Below are 19,722 nucleotides of genomic sequence, written 5' to 3' on the forward strand. Positions count from 1 at the left end.
CTGATCAGCTACATCGGGGGGTAAGCGATACGTTGTGTAAATGAGATTTTTCACTGAGCCATTTCTTTAACATGTGTTGATGGGATGTGTTTGTGTGTGTGTGTGTGTGTGTGTGTGTGTGTGTGTGTGTGTGTGTGTGTGTGTGCGTGTGTGTGTGTGTGTGTGTGTGTGTGTGTGTGTGTGTGTGTGTGTGTGTGCGTGCGGCTTTCGCGCTTCTCTTCAGCTTTGATGTGTGTGGTGAAACCGGAGGGAGTTCCGCAGCTGTGCAGAACCGATGAGATCGGAGAGCTGTGTGTGTGTTCAGTCGCCACGGGAACATCGTACTACGGGCTCTCAGGCATGACGAAGAACACCTTTGAGGTTCGCTTACAAACCTGCAGTCATCATTCGAACTCGCAGTTTTGAATTCATACAATCATATTGCTGATTTGAAGTGAAACAGTGCTTATACTGTATGTTAAACCCTTCGTAGGCTGCAATTACCTGATAATTCAAATGTAGTTCTGTAATTGACCCATTAAGGCTGGGCTATTTCTACCGTTTAATCTGCTCTTCTCTGTTAATCACCTGATTTCTGGGTCCTGCTGCTGTGTTTATCGGATGTGTAAAAATATGATCTAGATTCATAGGTTTGCATTCAGTTTGAGTCACAAACTACTATTTTGAACAAGAAAACATATTAACAGAAATATAAGTTGCACGTGAGTCATGATTTAGCCTTTCAAAACAGATATAAACGCTTACGGATCCGAGCTAAGCTCTAAATAAGCTTGCACCCAACACTAAAGGCTCTTGTGCATCTTTAATACAGTGATAGAAAATATTGAATACACACTGAAAACACCAGTTCTACATGCTGATGTGTTTCACTCCAGCCAACACGCACACACACACACACACACACACATGCTGTAACTCTTCTGGTGACAAACTGAAATTAGTTGCCAAATTCTCAGGAGGAAATTGCAGGTGAGATGCTCAGTTTGACAGAATGAATTGTATAGTTACTTGATGAGATTTAGATTTTATTTACATTCTGTATCAACACGTTCATTCCTAGCTTCTTTTAATGTGATAAAATGAAAAATACAACAAAAAAATTAAAAATGCTTTTTGTCTTTCTGCAAAACGACTGCGCAGAGCATAAACTTCAAAACATAGTTAAAAACATAATAAAACATCTCTTCTGCTCATAAATGTATGTGGCATTGACTGAAACTTTAAAAGATTTTTTCAGTGAACTACAAGTGAGAAATATAAAATTACTTTTTTTAAATTACCATTGGAAATAGTGTTGTATAAATAGATTTGAATTGAACTGAATGTTATTAATGCCGTCAGTAACGGCAGCTTCTAAAATTCTAATCTAGAAAATTCTAACAGACGTATGGACTGTGCGCCGTTGTTGTGTTTAGGTTTTCCCTATGAATAGCTCTGGGGCTCCTGTCAGTGAGTACCCCTTCACCAGGACAGGTCTGCTAGGCTTTGTGGGGCCAGGCGGCCTGGTCTTCATCGCAGGAAAGATGGATGGCCTCATGGTGGTCAGCGGGAGGAGGCACAATGCAGACGACATTGTCGCCACAGCACTGGCTGTGGAGCCCATGAAGTTTGTGTATCGGGGCAGGTGAGTGCTGCCATAAAGGCACAGAACCACACAACATTTCTGTGCTTGTGAAGGCCTTAACTGTCTTGTTCCCACACCTTACTAAATCATGACCACTTAATTATCTCCCACTCAATTTAATGAGTCAAAGCCACATATTAGTTTCATTAAGAATGTATGTCACCAGCAGGATTCGGGTTGGACTTGTTTTAATGTGTTTGTAAGTAAAACCAGAAACAGATGCACATACACTGATGTGGTCAGGACCCTCATGGACCCTCGCAAAGCACAGGCTTTTTGAGTGGTGGATCATTCTCAGCACAGAAGCAACACTGATGTGGTGGTGGTGTGTCAGTGTGTGTTGTGCTAGTACGAGTGGATCAGACTCAGCAGTGCTGCTTGAGTTTTTAAACACTGTGTCCACTCACTGTCCACTCTATTAGAACCTGCTACCTTGTCAGTCCACCTTCTAGATGTCTACGACAACAGCTCATCTGCTGCTGCACAGTTTGTGTTGGTCATCCTCTAGTCCTTTATCAGTGCCTAAAGGACGCTGCCCACAGGACGCTGTTGGCTGGATATTTTTGGTTGATGGGCTATTCTAAGTCCAGTAGTGACACTGAGGTGTTTAAAAACTCCAGCAGCACTGCTGTGTCTGATCCACTCAGACCAGCACAACACACACTAACACACCACCACCACATCAGTGTTAATGCAGTGCTGACAATGATCCATTACCCAAATAGTACCTGCTCTGTGAGGGTCCATGGGGGTCCTGACCACTGAAGAACAGGGTAACAGAGTATCAGAGAAACAGATGGACTACAGTCTGTAACTGTAGAACTACAGAGTGCAGCTATACAGTAAGTGGAGCTGATAAAATGGACATTAATCCTAGAAACAAGAAGTCATAATGTTATGCTGGATCGGTGTACATGAAGAAATTTCTGCTCCAGGGTGCGATAGTTATCTTGTTTGGCTACAGTGTGTTAATCAAGCCTGCGGTTTGCACAGTGTGAATATGTACACAAGAGAGCGCGGGGAGCTGTGAACCAGAGTTTGGATTCTTCTGTTTGCATTAGAGAACTTGGCTTGATTTCCATCTGCAGAAATTGTCCCGGGATGAGCAGTGTTTGACAATTTCTTGAGCTTTGTAAACTGTTTCTGGCTCAAATTCTGTGCATGTGGCGCATTAACCCAGCTCTTTAAAATGTGTATTTGGAAACTAATCCTCATGCAGGATAGCTGTGTTCTCCGTGACGGTGCTGCACGACGAGCGCATAGTGGTGGTGGCTGAGCAGAGGCCTGACTCCACAGAGGAGGACAGCTTCCAGTGGATGAGCCGAGTGCTGCAGGTACGTCTTTTCTTATTCTCTCATTTAATGAATGCTTTTAATTGGTGTTTTTCTACTGGACTTTTCTCATCATTAGTAAAACTAGAGGCAGTTTGCATTAGGTGCATGTTTCACATTGATATGTTGACATGTTTAACTGTCAAGTTCAGTTTAAGCACTTATTGAAGGGTAATGATTGTGGCTGTCAAATTATGAAAACAATGAGTCACAATTATGTAGTTAACCGTGATTTATCATCTCTGTCTTATTAGCCCAAATTTGACCTTAAAGATTTTGTGTAGATGAAAATGAGTGCATATGTCTTGTATTGTATACAAATTTCATTTCAGGACATTCATGCATTGTAATGCTTGTGGTGAGACTCAGCTAATCACTCTAGAGAAAGTAAACAAAGTGAAAATACAAATGAAAATACTAAAACTGAAATATATTAAATATGCACAAAATATATAGACAGAAGGGACCTATATAAGAAAAAATGTATTTATATCATATTAAAATATTAATAATATTAATAATTTGAACACAGCAGCACTCCTTTACGATGTGTGAAAAGGTCATGACTAATGGACCAGTAGAAATCCAGAATGACTTGGAATAGGATCTCTTTACATTAACATTAGTATTAAAAATTTAGAATGTTTTTGCCCTTTCCTGAAAAGTTACTATTTTGGAGTTTTTTCAGACAGCAGAGAAACATCATATACAGTCAGTGTTTCCAGATCTTGTTTGTTTATAACTTCTCTCATTTTGGAGGCCCTCAAGGCTCCATCGGTCTCCTGCGAGCACTGCCCAACGTGGTCTGCTGAAGGTGCTGAATTGTGGCTTTAAAAGATGAACAATTGTGGATTCTGTCATAGAAACAAAGTGTGCGAGCAGCTGAGCTTCAGCCTGCGCTGCTACGGAAGGTCTGAAGAGTCAAACAACAAAATGCGTTCCCATGCGTTAATGACACAGTTATCCTGCATTAGGAACATTTCCAAAAAATGATTGGCATTCATTTATGGCATTAACTTTGTTAAAACTTGAACTGTGACAGTCCTAATAATTACATTATTGCATAATTAACAACATAGCAAGTTACGTAATTAAATACATTTACAGTCATAGTGAATGGACAAGTTCTAGCCTGCTCTACTGAAGGTTTTCTTTTTGTTTTTAAGGCAAAAAAACCCACAAAAGGCTAAAGTATAATTAAAATCATGTTAAAATTATGTCATCCTCTACAAATGCACATACATGTGATATCACTTAGGGTGTGAGAAGGACCCTTCGTCTGAATAATTAACAGAAAATTATAACATTGCCTTTGTTTTCACTTTTAAGGGTTACCATAAGTCATTGTTGGCAATATAAAATGTTTAGTCTTTCTATAATAGTGAGAAGAAGCACCATCAGAGTTTAACCTGGGAATATTGTTTGTTTTTTTTTATACGGGTGCATTTTTAACTTTGGCAGTGATCTAAAATTAAACCTACGACCTCTTGACCTGTGGCCAGGTTTGTGTATACCTGAGCTACCACCATCCTGTCTAGCAGAAACTCCCTCAGCCAGTGGAAGTTGCAAAACCCCTCTCCAGATTCAATTAGAGCTCAGGTTATGGCTGGCCTGCTCCAGCCTGCACATCAGCATGTTCTTAAGAGCCTGTCACACATGCAGTGTAGAAACAAACCCGACTGTCAGAGCACAAATGCTGATGTTCCCTCATTTTTTTGGCTTGTCTCTCTTTGTTTGCAAGTCATTAATCTTGTAAGTACGGTATTTATTCCTTGTCCCTTTATTTGTGTTTTGTAATTTGCAGCGGCACAATGCAGTAAAGGTCAGGCGCTGTGGCACGTCTGCTTTGCTCTCTGCGGGCGGTCTTGCTTCAGCCCACGCTGATGCACCGTGCTTATTTTGTGGTTATTTTTAATCCTTTTGCTGTCTAATATGAGTCCTTTTCTGCAGGCCATAGATAGCATCCATAACGTCGGAGTGTTCTGTCTGGCCTTGGTCCCTGCTAACACCCTTCCCAAGACGCCCCTGGGCGGGATCCACCTGTCGGAGACCAAACAGCTGTTCCTGGAGGGCTCCCTGCACCCCTGCAATGTGCTCATGTGCCCCCACACCTGCGTCACCAACCTGCCCAAACCCAGGCAGAAACAGCCAGGTATGTCTTCATAGCAGCATCACATCTGACAGAGTACTTAAAAGAGTAGCTTGGAAAAATCAAGTTTACCTAATTTCCTCTGATCAGTGTGGTTGATTAGTGAAGATATGTTTTGTGTCTGACTAGGAATGGAACCTTATAGCCACTAGTTTGTATTGTACAAACTGCATGACTAAACACACCTGCCCCAAACTGTTGGTTTGTTAATTAGTCTCAAACAGACTTGCTTTTGTGGCTTCGGACACTGTGTGACATATTGTCGTCTATAAAAATGGACAAACGTTTGTTGCAGAACTAAAAATAGTAATAGTAGCCCTCTTCAAGCCTATACTTTTGAGTATTTTTAGAATTGTGAAAGTTAACACTACTATTTTTTTATGCAATTAACATATTTCTAGTTTAACCTTCAAACCATATGTAGTAGTGCAGGCTGATGCCCATCTGCTTGTGCAAGTTCCTCCACTGTAACAAGAGTCCCCAAGCAAAGGCAAGAGGGTGCAGTTGCTGAGGAGTTGGAACAATTGCTAGTATATATAATATATAGTTGTATGTAAAACTATGAACACCCCTAGTTAAATTACTTGTTCATTTTCTAAGTGAAAATAAGTTAAGGCATTGTTTACAGTAAAATTATATATGATATTTTTGTGCAAAAAAGTACTAAATGACAAAAAAATACTAAAGACTAAAAAACGTGCTGCAGCTTTTGCACAGGACACATTTTATGTGTTGAATTCAGCAAATAAACAGTAATTGGGCATTAAAATGTGCAGAAGTATGGTCTCTGTAGAGAGTGTAATAACTTATTAACACACTCTCTACAGGCTTAACTTAGAAAATTAACAAAATGTGTCATTTGTGAGCTGGGTGCCCAAACTTTTCCATACAACTGTATTTGATATATATATATATGTGTGTGTGTGTGTGTGTGTGTGTGTGTATGATATATATGGTATATGTGGTATATCCACTGCTCTCACAGGATATCATTAATGAAAAGCAGAAACAGTGGAAATCCCATGAATTGACAATTAATTTGAACTGTACATCCATACAATGAAAATGCTATTGATTTATTGAAAGTAATACATAAGTTCCAATAAACCTTATTTTTGTCCATCCATATAGCTATATTAAAATGCACTGCTTTTTAAATGGACAAATCTGTAATTAAATGTAATACTGATTAACTGCTGTTGGCACAAAATCTTTTATCTCCATTTTTGTCGATTTTTTGACATGATTTGAAAATGCCATTTGACCCTTACATTGTGTGTCAATTTCATGATGAAGGGACCAAAAGAAACAGCTCAAAATGACTTGGGGGGATGGGGGGGTGGGGTTCTTCTCCTATAAAGTTGTCGTTGTAGAGATGCAAGGTTTTGTTTCAGTAAAAGTGATATGTTCATGTAACATCTGTCAGGTGTCTCATTTCTCCCTGAGATTAGGTCGTCATGACACTTTCTGAAGTAAAATGACTTTGTAGACTTTGTAGCTCAGTGTATGTCACAGTGACCGAATGCTGATATATGATGCAGCTCGTAAGGCTGGTTGAACAAACATTTTATCTGGCACTGGTAAGATTTAAGCTTTTTTGCTGTGGCACATCATCAGCATTATGCCACTGTGATATACACTAAGCTACAAAGTTAGTTGTTACAAGGTGCTGTCATTTCACTCGATAAACAACCCAGTATCAGAAAAGATCATTGATTGTGTTTACATGCAAAGATTTTTGCTTTTCCGATTGAACACATTCCAATTACAGATAAAGACTGAAATATTTATATCCTCACTCTACTCAACAATCTGATGTAAAATCTGAGTTACGTGCACACTACAAGCGATCGGATCCAAAATTATGCGCATGCGTGCAACACCGCTTGGTGTATACGTTACCATGAGAATGAGCATCAGATGAGCAGCAGTGAGAAGTGCTTGTGTTTTTAATGACTTTAAAATGATGTCAGACTCAGGAAAACGTCCTTCACATGTCCTTATTAAAGAAGGCCAAGAGGAAGACATTGTGTTCTGAGACACATAAGCTGGATGCCTGTCCTTAAACTTAACAAACTTAAACTGTCCGATTGGGAATATAATCAGATACAGGCGTTGACATGGTTATTATTCCTCTATTTAAGTGATTATTTACTGAATTTCTCACCTTGTTGAATCAGATAGAAATTGTATCCTGAATGCCCTCAATCAGTCTAGCCTAGTTTGATTGAGGTGTTTACATGAACATATTCAATTCTGATTCAGCTATTAGTCAGATTATTAATCAATTATCAGGCTGCTTGTAAACGTAGCTATATCAACATTGACAAAAAAGGTCTTTATGACAGATGATTCCTTTGAAAAATGCCTTTATAAATGTTTGTGTAGGTTTGTGTCAGTTGTCATAATAAGCATATGCAGGTGTAATGTAGTCTTATGAACACTGCCCTACGGTAAAGTGTTATCAAAAATGTAAATTTGACGTTTGGGTGTTTGTGCGGGTGGGTGGGTGGGTTGGGTATTTTTGGAACAGTTTGCATGCACCATTTGTTTGTGACTCAGGAACGTTGGAGAATTTGCATGTGACTATGTCAGAGAGACAGTGACACAGCAGCATCTGTTTCATCCTTTGAAGTGTCTCTGTGAGTATACGTCACCCTTTCACTCCGTGTTGTGCAGAGATCGGACCTGCTTCAGTGATGGTGGGAAACCTGGTGTCGGGGAAGAGAATCGCACAGGCCAGCGGCAGAGACCTGGGCCAGATTGAAGATAATGATCAGGCAAGAAAGGTGTGTGTGTGGCACCATGGGGCCCCGATTTTCATCTGCTCGTCCATCCACCCACCCATCCATCCATCCATACATGCATTAGGGCATTCGGTTCATCTTTTCACCTGTGCAACTGGAGCCCAGGCAACAAGAATGCTTAAATATCCATTTTCATTTTGGCCTCCTTGACCACTCTCTTTGCATTTTGATTTGCTCAGTCGAGGCATTCATCAGTGTCCAGCCTCACTTATCATGAAGATAAGCAAGCACACCCACCCATGCTCCATAATTACCCTGATAAGATATATAACCACGTCCACTTATGACTGCTGTATTTCAGACTGCCTGTGCCGCAGTCATTTTTCATTTCTCCGCTTTTAGGGAGGCTGGAGGCTCGTTTAATTCTTACTACATATTCATCTCTGCAATCAATAACTGTCATAGCCAGAGTCTGCAAAGAACACGGTCCCACGAACAGTTAGACCTCTAGGGTCTCACAAGCTCTGTGATGTCAGGCTTTGGATATTAATGGATTTGAAACCATTTTTCCGGATTGTAAATTGGTCCGAAAAAGATCATCCTACTTTTTTTGAACTCCGCTGACATTTGTTGAAAAGTCGAGCCAGAACAGGCATCAGAGTAATTATTCTTCACGGGGAGCTGTTTTCTGCCTCTGTTTGTGTTGGGCTGATTTCTCTGCTTTCTGCTTTGCTGTCAGTCAGTCAGCTTTTGCTCAGACAGAATCCATTACTGTGTCCTCTCAAGCTGAAAGATGGCAGCCATTACTGCATCAGCATGACTGCTGCCTGCCCTACCTTAACCCTTACTCATGTGCACTACTGCACACTCTCACTCACTCACTCACTCATTCACTCACTCATTCTCTTGCTCACTTGCTCACTCGCTTATTAATTCACACATTCATTTGCTGACTCACTTCCCATCATGGTCAGTCATCCATTCACTCATTTGCTCACTCTCTCCTTCGTTCACAACCTCACTCTCCCACTCAGTCCTATAATCCCTCCCTCACATGCTCACTCACTCATTAATTTACTCACTTGCTCACACACTTTGCTCACTCGTTCACTCAATAATTTGCTCACTGACTGATGCTTACTCACTCACTTATTTATTCATCCATTCATACACTCGAACCCTTGCTCAGTCACAAGCTCACTCCCTTGCTGGCTCATTCGTTCACACTCTCAATCGTTCACTCGCTTGCTCGTGCACTCAGTCACTCGTTCACTGATTCACACTCTTGCTCCCTTATTTATTCACTCAGCCACGCGATCATTCACTCACATACTTACTCAGTCACTCATAAGCTCAGTCTCAAACCCTCACTGAATCACTCGTTCTTTTTATTAAATCACTCACAGATTTACTCATTTGCTCCCTACTTCGCTCACTCACTCATTTATTTGTTCATTTGCTCACTCACTCTTTTCTGTTTTTTGTCTCCATCTCTCTCTCTCACTCTTAATTCTTTGATTCTGTCTTTTCCACTCTTTCTCTCTCTCCCTCACTGTTGTCTGTCTCTCTATTTCATCCTCTCTTTGTCTACTGTATGTCTACTTGTATGCACTCCACACCTTTTCTCTCACAGTTAATCAGTATGTGAGTTCAGGAACACTCATCACTTACCTCTTTGGGTGCTCCTCTGTGTCTCTCACTGCATGCCATTTAACCCATCCCAACGTCGCATGGACCTGAGATGTACGACTCCACTGCATGTTATCCGGGGCATCACACGGTCACATTCACGGTCTTACACCCTCATTTATACCTTTACATGCTCGTTTGCTCCTTCGCATGTCCATTAATACCCAAAGCATGCTCTCTCCCCTCGTTCCGCCATTCCATTCATGCCCATGAAAATCGGGCCCTGTTTGTGTGATTGGGAGCGCTGCTGTTTCACGGCTTTTTAAGAAGGGCTTGAACTTCGCCTGGGAATAACAGGGCTGTAAATGATGAAGTAACACCTGCGGCACTTTCAGACCCGAGGTAATGCCGGCTCCAGCTGCTAATTCATTTAACAGAGCTTTCTCTGTGAGTGCTAACAAAACAGTTTATGCTTTAGCACAAATATTTTGCCTGTTGAAGAGGTGTTGTGAAGATATGCTTTGTTTCCTGTTGATTGGATGATGTGTCATCATTAACACTGACAGTCTCAAGTGTTGAGATACCCATGTAATAAAATCTTTTTGAAATATGATATCTAGTACAACAATTTTATACTGTCTGTTTGTATACTGTTTACTGACAGAAAGTTTTCTCTTCCTGTAGTTCCTCTTCTTGTCCGAGGTGTTGCAGTGGCGGGCGCAGACCACTCCAGACCATGTGCTCTTTACCCTGCTTAGCTCACGGGTAACACTGCCCACACACTTAGATTAGCACTTATAATAAGGTATAGGAGATATAATAATAAGGAGATATCATACATGTATTATTTATTTGTCTCTGTCCTTTAAAATGAAAAAGCTTTTTTGCTATTGTGCCTTTGAGACTGATATATGTAAATCTCTGTTCTAATTTGGCTGCTCTATATTGTTTTGAATTTAAAATTCAGTTCAGATTGACTCCAGAAATATTAGGCCCCTGAGCAAAGTGATTAAAATCATTTATCTGAGGACTAAGTGTGTTTTTGTGAAAACCATATAACATTAGAGTGTACTAATGGTCTAAAAGTGTAACAAGAATGTATAGTTTTCAAAAGTTAGAGAAACATAGGTTTGGTTCCTGACTTGTTGGTGCACTCCAGCCATCACATGGATTTGACTTCATTAGCAGCTCACATTATTTAATGTAAAGAAAGACTGATAAGCCAGACCAGATATTGGATGATAACTACAAATAATACAAAAATACTTTCAGTTCTAAAACTGTGGAACTGAACTGTTGCTGATGATTCCTAATTGACTGTATACGTGTGTTTGTAGGGAGCGGTCTTGAGCTCGCTGACGTGTCTGCAGCTGCATAAGCGAGCCGAGAAGATAGCCGCCATGCTGATGGAGCGAGGACACCTGCAGGATGGAGATCACGTGGCTCTGGTCTACCCGCCAGGTACACCACACACTCCTCACTCACACCATTCTCAGCATCCCAAATCCTTCATGTGCTGTACTTTTGTTTATTTTGGTCTTTTTCTCCTGCATGTGTTTTCCCTTTGCCTCATCATGCAGGTATAGACTTGATAGCAGCCTTTTATGGGTGCCTGTACGCTGGCTGTGTGCCCATCACCGTGCGCCCGCCACACCCCCAGAACATTGCCACCACGTTGCCCACTGTGAAGATGATTGTGGAGGTGGGTGCTGAAATTGAGCTGACTCAGTAACCTAGTATAAAGACAGAATATGTATATCTGTGCAAAAGGCTTAATTGACATATATTAAATCACTACTGATTGTATTATTTTTAATTGTATTTATTGTGATATAAGAGTAAATAAATGCTTATTTACTGAAAAAGTAGCTTTTTAAATTTTAATTACCTCGGGTTTCTGAGACATTTGCATGGTACTGTCCATATGGGTTATTCAATGAGAAAAGCTGTTCAGATGAGTTAAATCAATGGACAGAACTCATGAGAACAGGATACAGGTCCAACAACAGTATAAAATAGACACACAGGTCAAAATAAGTTACTGAGGGGGCAGGTTATCTTCAACCAATGAGTATCTGGCGATAGGTGATATTAGAATAATAGGCTAACTTGCTTAACCCCTTTCTGCAGGCCCCCTAGCAGCCATTCTTCCAGTAAAATGGAAATCGATGCAAATATTTTGAATTATTGTGATCGAGTAAGCTGGGCACAGGTTTTTCCAAGTAACTCTGTTATCAGATTAACTAGGACGTTGTTGTCTTTGTGCGTGTGCAATGTTGGGTCTCTGTGTTGAACTGCTAGAGAGCAATTCTGTGTGAAACGGGAGGAATGAGAAACCACTGCTGTGAAAACAACCTCACACCTCTCCACAAAGACAACCGTTCAGAGATAAAACAGACCCCACAACTGCCACTTTCTTCATATCAAAAATTGTGTACAACTACCACAATAAAAAAAAATTAAACACATAAAACACTTTTAGAAGTGTTGACCTGCCTGCTCACCTACAAAGATGAAGATCCAGCTCGCTTGTTTAATGAATCACACACTTCCATTGAAATGTATTTTGTCAACATTACCGAAGAAAAAATGCATAACGGAAAATCTGAGGGCTCTCCAGAACAGGCTGAAATCGCATATTATGGCTGCTGTGAAAACTTATTCCACTTGACACTGCAGTTAGCACATCTCACCATTATATGATAGAGATTTACAGGAGAAGAAGGAGACAGTGTGGTAAACTGTAATCTCTCACTAGATAAACCAAAAAAACAATTTCTTTTGCTACTTCTATGACTGGGACTGATGAAGTTCTGCATTCTTATTGAAATGCTTGACTCAAAAGGTTGAATTGGAATGGAAAGCTTTTGGACGTCAAACAGGGATCAGAAATAGAATAAAATATCAGTAAGTTTGCTGAGCAGAACCAATATTACTGTTATGGTGTTCCAAGCCCAACATAATGTTCCTAAACCATAGAAAACAAAATGAATAACAGGCTTAATTCTGTTCCTTGTTCATTATATAGGCCTGTTTGTTTGGCCTATATGTTTTTATTGATAAGGACACAGAGGCTGTGGAACTGTACAGTTTGTAATTTGCTAAAATGCTCTAATAAGCTCTTAAATAGCCATAAATAATTTACCTGACATTAGACAGGTTTAGCTTCCCAATTTACATTCCCAATTAAATATAGCAACATCGACTGAACTGAAAGATCTTAACAGCTTGCTCACATCATTCCTTTGACTGCAGTTTGAAGAATAGGTCACCTTGTAGGACAAACCAGGAATGCAAAGATGAGGGGGACGGTATTCCCGCTGAGGGGGCACTGCCTCCTCATGGTCCCTAAAGTGCTAGGCATGCCTTGATATTTGTGTGTTTGCTCATTTGTGCTTGTGAGCGTTTTGTTTGTGTTTGCTTGATGTGTTTGTGTGTGCAGGTGAGCCGGTCGGCCTGCGTGATGACCACACAGGTCATAAGCAAGCTGCTGAAGTCCAAGGAAGCGTCTGCTGCAGTGGACGTCAGGACGTGGCCTCCTGTTCTAGACACCGGTGAGCAGATGGGCTTTGTGTTTTCCTGCATAATATTATATTATTATTCTGTAGATTGTTCTGCAATGATGGAGTCAAATTCTGATGAAAAGGGCTTTCTTTGGAACAGTGGTTTTCAACCTGTATTTTTAAATTATGTTTTTTTGACTCAACCACCACCACCATCATTCACACTGTATGCAATGTGTGGAACAGTTACATGACATTTAAACAAAAAGTCTCCATAAGCCCTTGTAAATCTAAGAGCTGAATACTTCATTATTTTTTAATAGTTTTTTTTTTTACTGTGGGACTGCAGTTTGAACCAATTCAGTAGAATTATCCATATAAATATATGGATAAATATCCATATAAATCCTACACATATACTCTATATAGACAAATTATTGAGTCAAGGTGTTTCAGCCACACACACTCATTGCTAACAGGTGGATAAAATTAAGCACATAGCCTTGCAGTCTCGATAGATGAACACTGGCAGTAAAAAGGGTCGGACTGATGAGACGGACTGACTTTAAACGTGACGTTATAATAGGATGCCACCTCTGAATGACGATTTTTAAGTACAATCAGGTCAATCTGAGGGTCGTGATTTTATGTTTGAAAACCAGTACTCTGGAAGATGTGCGCACAAACTCAAACAAGCTTTCTGGAATGTTCTTTAGATGATCTGCCAAAGAAGAAGCCCCCTCAACTGTACAAGCCCTCCAACCCCGATACGCTGGCCTACCTTGACTTCAGCGTGTCCACCACAGGGATGCTTGCAGGAGTAAAGGTAAACCCTGTTTGGATACACATATTAACCCATCTCACTCATATAGTGTCTTCCATGTGTTTGTTTAGTTAGCTCAGTGTCCTCAACATGTAGCCCCAGTGCACCAGAGCGGGCAGAGTTTTAAAAACGTTTCCCTGCCCGAGCTGTTGTTTGGTTGTTGGCGGGTGGTGAAATGTAACATTAGGTGTGGAGGGCATAAAAGAACATTAGCTTTCTCCTCTTTCTTGTTTTGAAATGGAAGACATACCGGTGGAAAAGCATGACTAATAGTGCACTGTGTGCAAACTGAGCCCACCCGCCACTGTCCTATCATCTGTGCTGGAGCAATTTCCCGTTTACATTTTGTGCAAAGGGGTGCGCTAATGAATTGTGAAAAAATGGACTGTAATTGTTATTGTTTGTCTCTGGGTAAATTAGCATAATGGGGTGAGATACTAATTTGCAGTGGCGACAGATGATGAGTTTGAAAGTTCACATTGTAAATTGCTTTTTAGCACAACAGGCCAGCCTCATTATTGTATCAGGAGTCTGTCAGAAAAAGAGAAAAAAGACATTACGAACATTTAGAACACCCCTGAGGCTACATCGTCACCTTCCTCAGACAGCAGCAGTACACCTGTCACATTAGTGAAACAAGTGCTAATGTAAATCCCTCACCTCGCTCTCTTTCTGTCTCTCTTTTTGCCTCTCTGCCTCTCACTCTCTCTTCCTTCCTCCCCTCCACTTCTTTATATTTCAGATGTCTCACTCCGCCACCAGTGCCTTCTGCCGCTCAATCAAGCTCCAGTGTGAGCTGTACCCCTCTCGCGAGGTGGCCATCTGCCTGGACCCATACTGCGGCCTGGGCTTCGTCCTCTGGTGCCTCTGCAGGTAAGATCAAAGAAGACAAAAATAATCGTAACTCATTCTGTATGTCAACTGTTTGTACACCTTACGCTCTATACGTCAGCAGTAGATTGTGGAAGAGTAGTATAGTCTCTAATTGAACGCTAATGTTTTGTACTAAACAGAAATAACGGTGAGGTAGTTCTCTTGTCGTTTAATTGTGGCTGAAAAGCCCCCATAATGATTTTAAAATGAAGACATTGAAAACCATCTACATCACATTCTTACCTCATTCTGGTAACACAGAATGAGGCAGCCTCACTTGGTGCATTGGGCATTTAGAAAATTTTATATTTTTTTTATATGAGTAAGGGGAAATTCCACTTTTTTTCATTGCTACATAATTAAATGTTTAAGTTGTAAACATCATTCAGAGTGGTTTGATGTTAAATGCCCCATTTTAGAGAAATATACCAAGTCAGATTTGTTCACTGTGGTGGTGATGGGAACCACATGTCTTAAGAGTTTAGTGCATCTAAAACCATATCACAGAAAGTAATTACATGAAATGGTAAAAAATACACTGCATAATATTGTTTTACAATAGTTCTGAGTTCGAGTTTTGGCCTTAGGAGGTATTTTTTCAAATCCATCCATGGTGGAGGAAAGAGTTGGTGAGTTTTAGTGACTGTTTTTCTTTTGTTTACAAATCACTGAAATTCCCCTTTCACTGGGCCTATTGAATATTTTCATTTTTGGATATTCTGTCACATTATATCTCAAATATTTGAATATTTAGTAATAATAAGCAAAGCTCAAGAGATGCAACTGAATGGAAAAAATATATTCTCATTGCATTTGTTATTTTTGTGTATGTGATTTTACACCATGGCATACATTCTCTTTTATTAAAACTTAATTGTAGTATTTCCAGGTAAGGAAAAACATCACTGATAAATAATTATTCTTGATAGCAAGTGGCATGAAAATGCTAATGCTCAAGCTGGCAGCCCTTATCAGAATGCTGGCTTTGTTTGAACAGCGCAGAGGAAACCGCATCTTTTTAATTATTCCCTTAAAAGTGAAAACACTTTTTGATTAACTCTTGCCAGTGATTGGTTGGGGTTGGGGCGGGGGGTGATCAAGGTTTTTAGGACACTCAGAACTGCTTTAAACCAGAATATGTGCTAACCTCGTCAGCCATCCAAAACAGTAGGGAACTATTTGGACTGCACCTGGAGTTGAGAACATACTGTCGCCAGAATTGAGTCTCGCAAGCCATGCCAAAGCCCAGTCTCCATTGAGTCCGGTGTGCAGAGCTGGCAACTGTGTGGTGAATTTGTCTTGATAAAGAAGAGCATTGGTTCATAAAAGTGGTAAACATTTTTGTATATAATCCATTTGTAAATGTATTTGTAAATGTTATTGAATTTATGCAATATAATATTTGTTACAGGCCCAAAATGAACAGAATGCTACATCATTCTATTCAGTAGTCTAATCTAATTTAGATTAGATTAGACTACTGAATAGTCAAATGATTTACCCTCATGGAGTTTTTATATTTGAAAGCATACCAAGAATGTTATTTATGTTATTTTTGCCAAAATATGACTGAATACTGCAAATAAATGTATAATCTGTGATTAATCGATTCTAAAGTTTCAAAATCAATGCAACTGAATCGCCACCGTTCTTACACCCTTAGTGTAAAAGAGAGAATGCCGCTTCCTCTGTTCCTCCACATGGCCGTCCCTCATCCTGTCCAGCACAATGGCTGCATTGTGGCAGCGTAAGAGAGCACTGCAGGTGGCTAGCCACATTTCCGAATTAAGTATTGAACTGGTGTGCAGAGATTCCTCCTTTAGCAAATCCTCTTTTTGTGCTGTGTCTACATTTCTGCTGGGCGAGTACAGGCGCTGTTTTGTGCTGCGTCTACTCCTCGAGTGTGAAGCGTGTACTCAGCACGTCTGTCTTGCTTGAGCGAAGTGTGCTTTCCGGATGCTTCTCTGTAGTCAGTGCCCCACCCCTCCTCTCGGCTCTGTGCTCTCGCTGTGTTTATGTGTTGTACTGAGTGTGTGCTTTCTCTCTGCTGTGTGCAGTGTGTACTCAGGGCACCAGTCCATCCTGATCCCGCCGTCGGAGCTGGAAGTGAACCCGGCGCTCTGGCTGCTGGCTGTCAGTCAGTTCCGTGTCAGGGACACCTTCTGTTCATACTCAGTCATGGAGCTGTGCACCAAGGGCCTGGGCCTGCAGACCGAATCACTCAAGGTACAGCTTGTTAGATTCTAGTCCAGACAGCCACACAATACTTTCCAGTGGACACAATCTCGACTCTCTCTCTCTCTCTCTCTCTCTCTCTTTTTTTATAGAAAATGTCTATATATAATGTCTAAATATTTTATGTATTATATTTTGTTAAAATTGAAAGAAGTGACACTAGAGTCAGACATAAAAAAAAAAAAAACACCAATATGTGGTTTGTGTGGAAGACCAATGCATCTGGACCATGTAATGCATCTTTACATGTTAACATTGTATAAACAGGCTCAAAAAGAAGGTCCGGCTCAGATGCTATATCATCATTATACTAATGAAGATATGATGAGAGTAGTAGTAATTCAGTCACATCCTCAGAAGACATGCCCTTCACCAAGTTTTATCTGAGATCTCTTCGAATTCTCTTTCAGCACGCTCAAAACACAAGCCAAAATGTTTTGCCCATGTAGCACGCAATTTCCACACATTTTCACCAAAATACTCTAAATCCCAAGGAAATTCTGTTTTTTGTGACAGATTTTTAGTGGTCAGCTCAAAGAATTGGGAATAGGCGACTGTATAATTATTGTGACCACTCTACTGTTGGGCAAACATTAATATTATTAACCCCTCAACATTTCAGGTTTATTTCATACAATGTCTTATTGTTCAGAACCTACAGCCACTTCAATGCAAACTAATAGAGCTATTCTTAGGTTGTTAAGGTTGTCTTTAATTGACAAAAATTGACATTTTTTTCTTTAGCCTTCAGTGCTAATTGGGATCCACCAATCATGAACTTTTATGACCAAATCTTATTTATTTATTTATGGCCAAATGGTCAGTTTTTATGAACTCGTTTTTGTTATCCTGTTTGGGGTAAATGAAGACACATCAGTACTTTTTAGGCAAACTTGCAATGTAAACAATATAATTTGCTTTTTAATGGACCAAACTGACAGTAACAACAACCAAATAAGTGGCTACATCAAAAGTAAGATATTTTGGTATAGTTGTAACAGCAGCATTCAAATACAGTGCTAATGCACTCATCAGCCTCATTTTATTTAAGTCATAAAACCGGAACATAAATCTGCCAAAGTAAAAAATATAGATTGCCATTTTTCTTGTTTTGAGCAAGTTTTTGATTTGGGCCATTTCCAGATGTGCATGCCTTATTGCTCATGTTTATAAGCTTGCATAGTTTAATACAGAGAAAACAGATATGGTTCAAAATCTAACATCTAAATTATGCCTGGCCCAAAAATGTTCCTTTTCCTCAGGACTAGGAATGAATGGTTTAAGGCTAGTATAACTAACTGGATTAACTTTTAGGCCAGCGACTGTTTTCTAGCTATGCTAAAATCTTCAAGGACACCATTTGTAAAGGAGCACGTCGCTGCAAATTGGATTGCAATTTCAGTTCCATAGCTTGTCTTTTATTCAAATATTAACTGAATTTTTGTTAATCTTATAAAATCTTATGCAACTCTTATTTTATTTTATTATTATTATTATTATCTTATGCAACTCTTATTTTATCTTATTTTATTATTATTATTATTTTGTTGCAAATAGTCTAGAGATTTAACTTTAATTTTTATTATTTATAATGTTTAAAATATTTATACTGTTTCCCGTTTCTATTACTGAGTCCCTTACTTCTATTACTCTGCTGCTGCTGTAATACTGTGAATTTCCCCGCTGTGGGACTAATAAAGGATTATCTTATCCTGTCTTATCTTATCTTAAATAAGTACATTTTTGACTAGACTTTCATCTCGCACACAATGAATATATGTCACAGGCTCAAAATACCTGTCTGTACATACTTGTGGATCTTTTATCCACTCTATCAATGCAATCAGAGTGAAGTGTGAGGTTGAGAACGTCAGTGAATTGTGCTGTCATTATTATCTAAAATTCATAGACAGATTATTAATCCTGGAGCAAATGGGGCGCTGCAGCAGCAACAGCAGAACTATACAAATCACATGCATATATTAGAAGAAGTACATATACATAAACAGCACTCGTTCTGCTGATATTGGAAGAAGTGACTATCATAGCCGTTTGTTCATATGTTCACAAATTCCATGCTTGTATTAGTTCATTTGTAGCATTATTGAATGTTAATTAGCAGCTGGCTCCTAATTATTGCTGAAAACGTCTTATTACCCACATTTATAAATGATATCTGTGCTAACGGGCTGGTTGTAGTGTTGTGGTGCTTTTATCCTGCGGCTCTGAGCTGGCAAAGAGCGTGCCTGCACTGGGCGTGAATGTGTGTGTAATTACTGCCTCAGCAGGGCTGGAGAAAAAGAAAAGGCCGCCTGTGCCTTCTGGCGAGCCTGCCTTGTAAAATGTGTTTTATTTACTGTGATTTAGTCGGCTGAGATTGCCATAGTTACTGACTGCTGTCTAGAGCAGCGGTGCACTTCATTAACTTCGGGGACATCTAGAGCAGCACCATGCAGTTCATTAAGATTAGGGGCAATCGATGAGGGAGAAGAACCTGGCCACAAATAAAAACTTCTAGCAAAAAAGTCAAGAGATAAAGTGTTCTTACATGCCATCTTCTGTAGACCTTGTTATCTTTACGAAGGGGAAGTATGTTAGTTTACATTTAGTTACATTTGATTTGCTTTATATAATTATTTTAGGGTAATTGTGTCGTTATATAGATACACGATAAATTATAAACGCATGTGATTTCATTCCTGTATCAGCAGGTTCGTGTCTGCACTTAATTCTGTTGATTTCAGCTTCTTAAAAATTGCAAAAACAGGACTTTTTCATATTTCAGGAATGTTCTTTCATTTCAGATAT

At 39.8% G+C, this 19,722-nt stretch overlaps 1 protein-coding gene across 10 annotated transcripts in view; it reads left to right on the forward strand.

The window, feature by feature from the left end:
- Positions 1 to 19,722, forward strand: part of dip2ca (disco-interacting protein 2 homolog Ca) — a 167,501-nt gene that overhangs the window by 129,947 nt on the left and 17,832 nt on the right. For 5 of the 10 annotated variants that reach the window (XM_017710432.2, XM_017710438.2, XM_017710436.2 and 2 more), the window contains 12 exons: positions 224 to 360; positions 1,416 to 1,624; positions 2,844 to 2,958; positions 4,906 to 5,107; positions 7,784 to 7,893; positions 10,165 to 10,245; positions 10,818 to 10,941; positions 11,061 to 11,182; positions 12,923 to 13,034; positions 13,700 to 13,809; positions 14,549 to 14,679; positions 16,737 to 16,905. In XM_017710432.2, the coding sequence (XP_017565921.1) occupies positions 224 to 360; positions 1,416 to 1,624; positions 2,844 to 2,958; positions 4,906 to 5,107; positions 7,784 to 7,893; positions 10,165 to 10,245; positions 10,818 to 10,941; positions 11,061 to 11,182; positions 12,923 to 13,034; positions 13,700 to 13,809; positions 14,549 to 14,679; positions 16,737 to 16,905 (1,622 nt within the window). Of the gene's footprint in view, positions 1 to 223; positions 361 to 1,415; positions 1,629 to 2,843; positions 2,959 to 4,905; positions 5,108 to 7,783; positions 7,894 to 10,164; positions 10,246 to 10,817; positions 10,942 to 11,060; positions 11,183 to 12,922; positions 13,035 to 13,699; positions 13,810 to 14,548; positions 14,680 to 16,736; positions 16,906 to 19,722 lie in introns of those variants that run through there. The other 5 variants (XM_017710433.2, XM_017710435.2, XM_017710437.2 and 2 more) reach the window with 2 other exon arrangements.

This window comes from Pygocentrus nattereri, chromosome 24, assembly GCF_015220715.1.
Source record: "Pygocentrus nattereri isolate fPygNat1 chromosome 24, fPygNat1.pri, whole genome shotgun sequence".
Taxonomy (NCBI): Eukaryota; Metazoa; Chordata; class Actinopteri; order Characiformes; family Serrasalmidae; genus Pygocentrus; species Pygocentrus nattereri.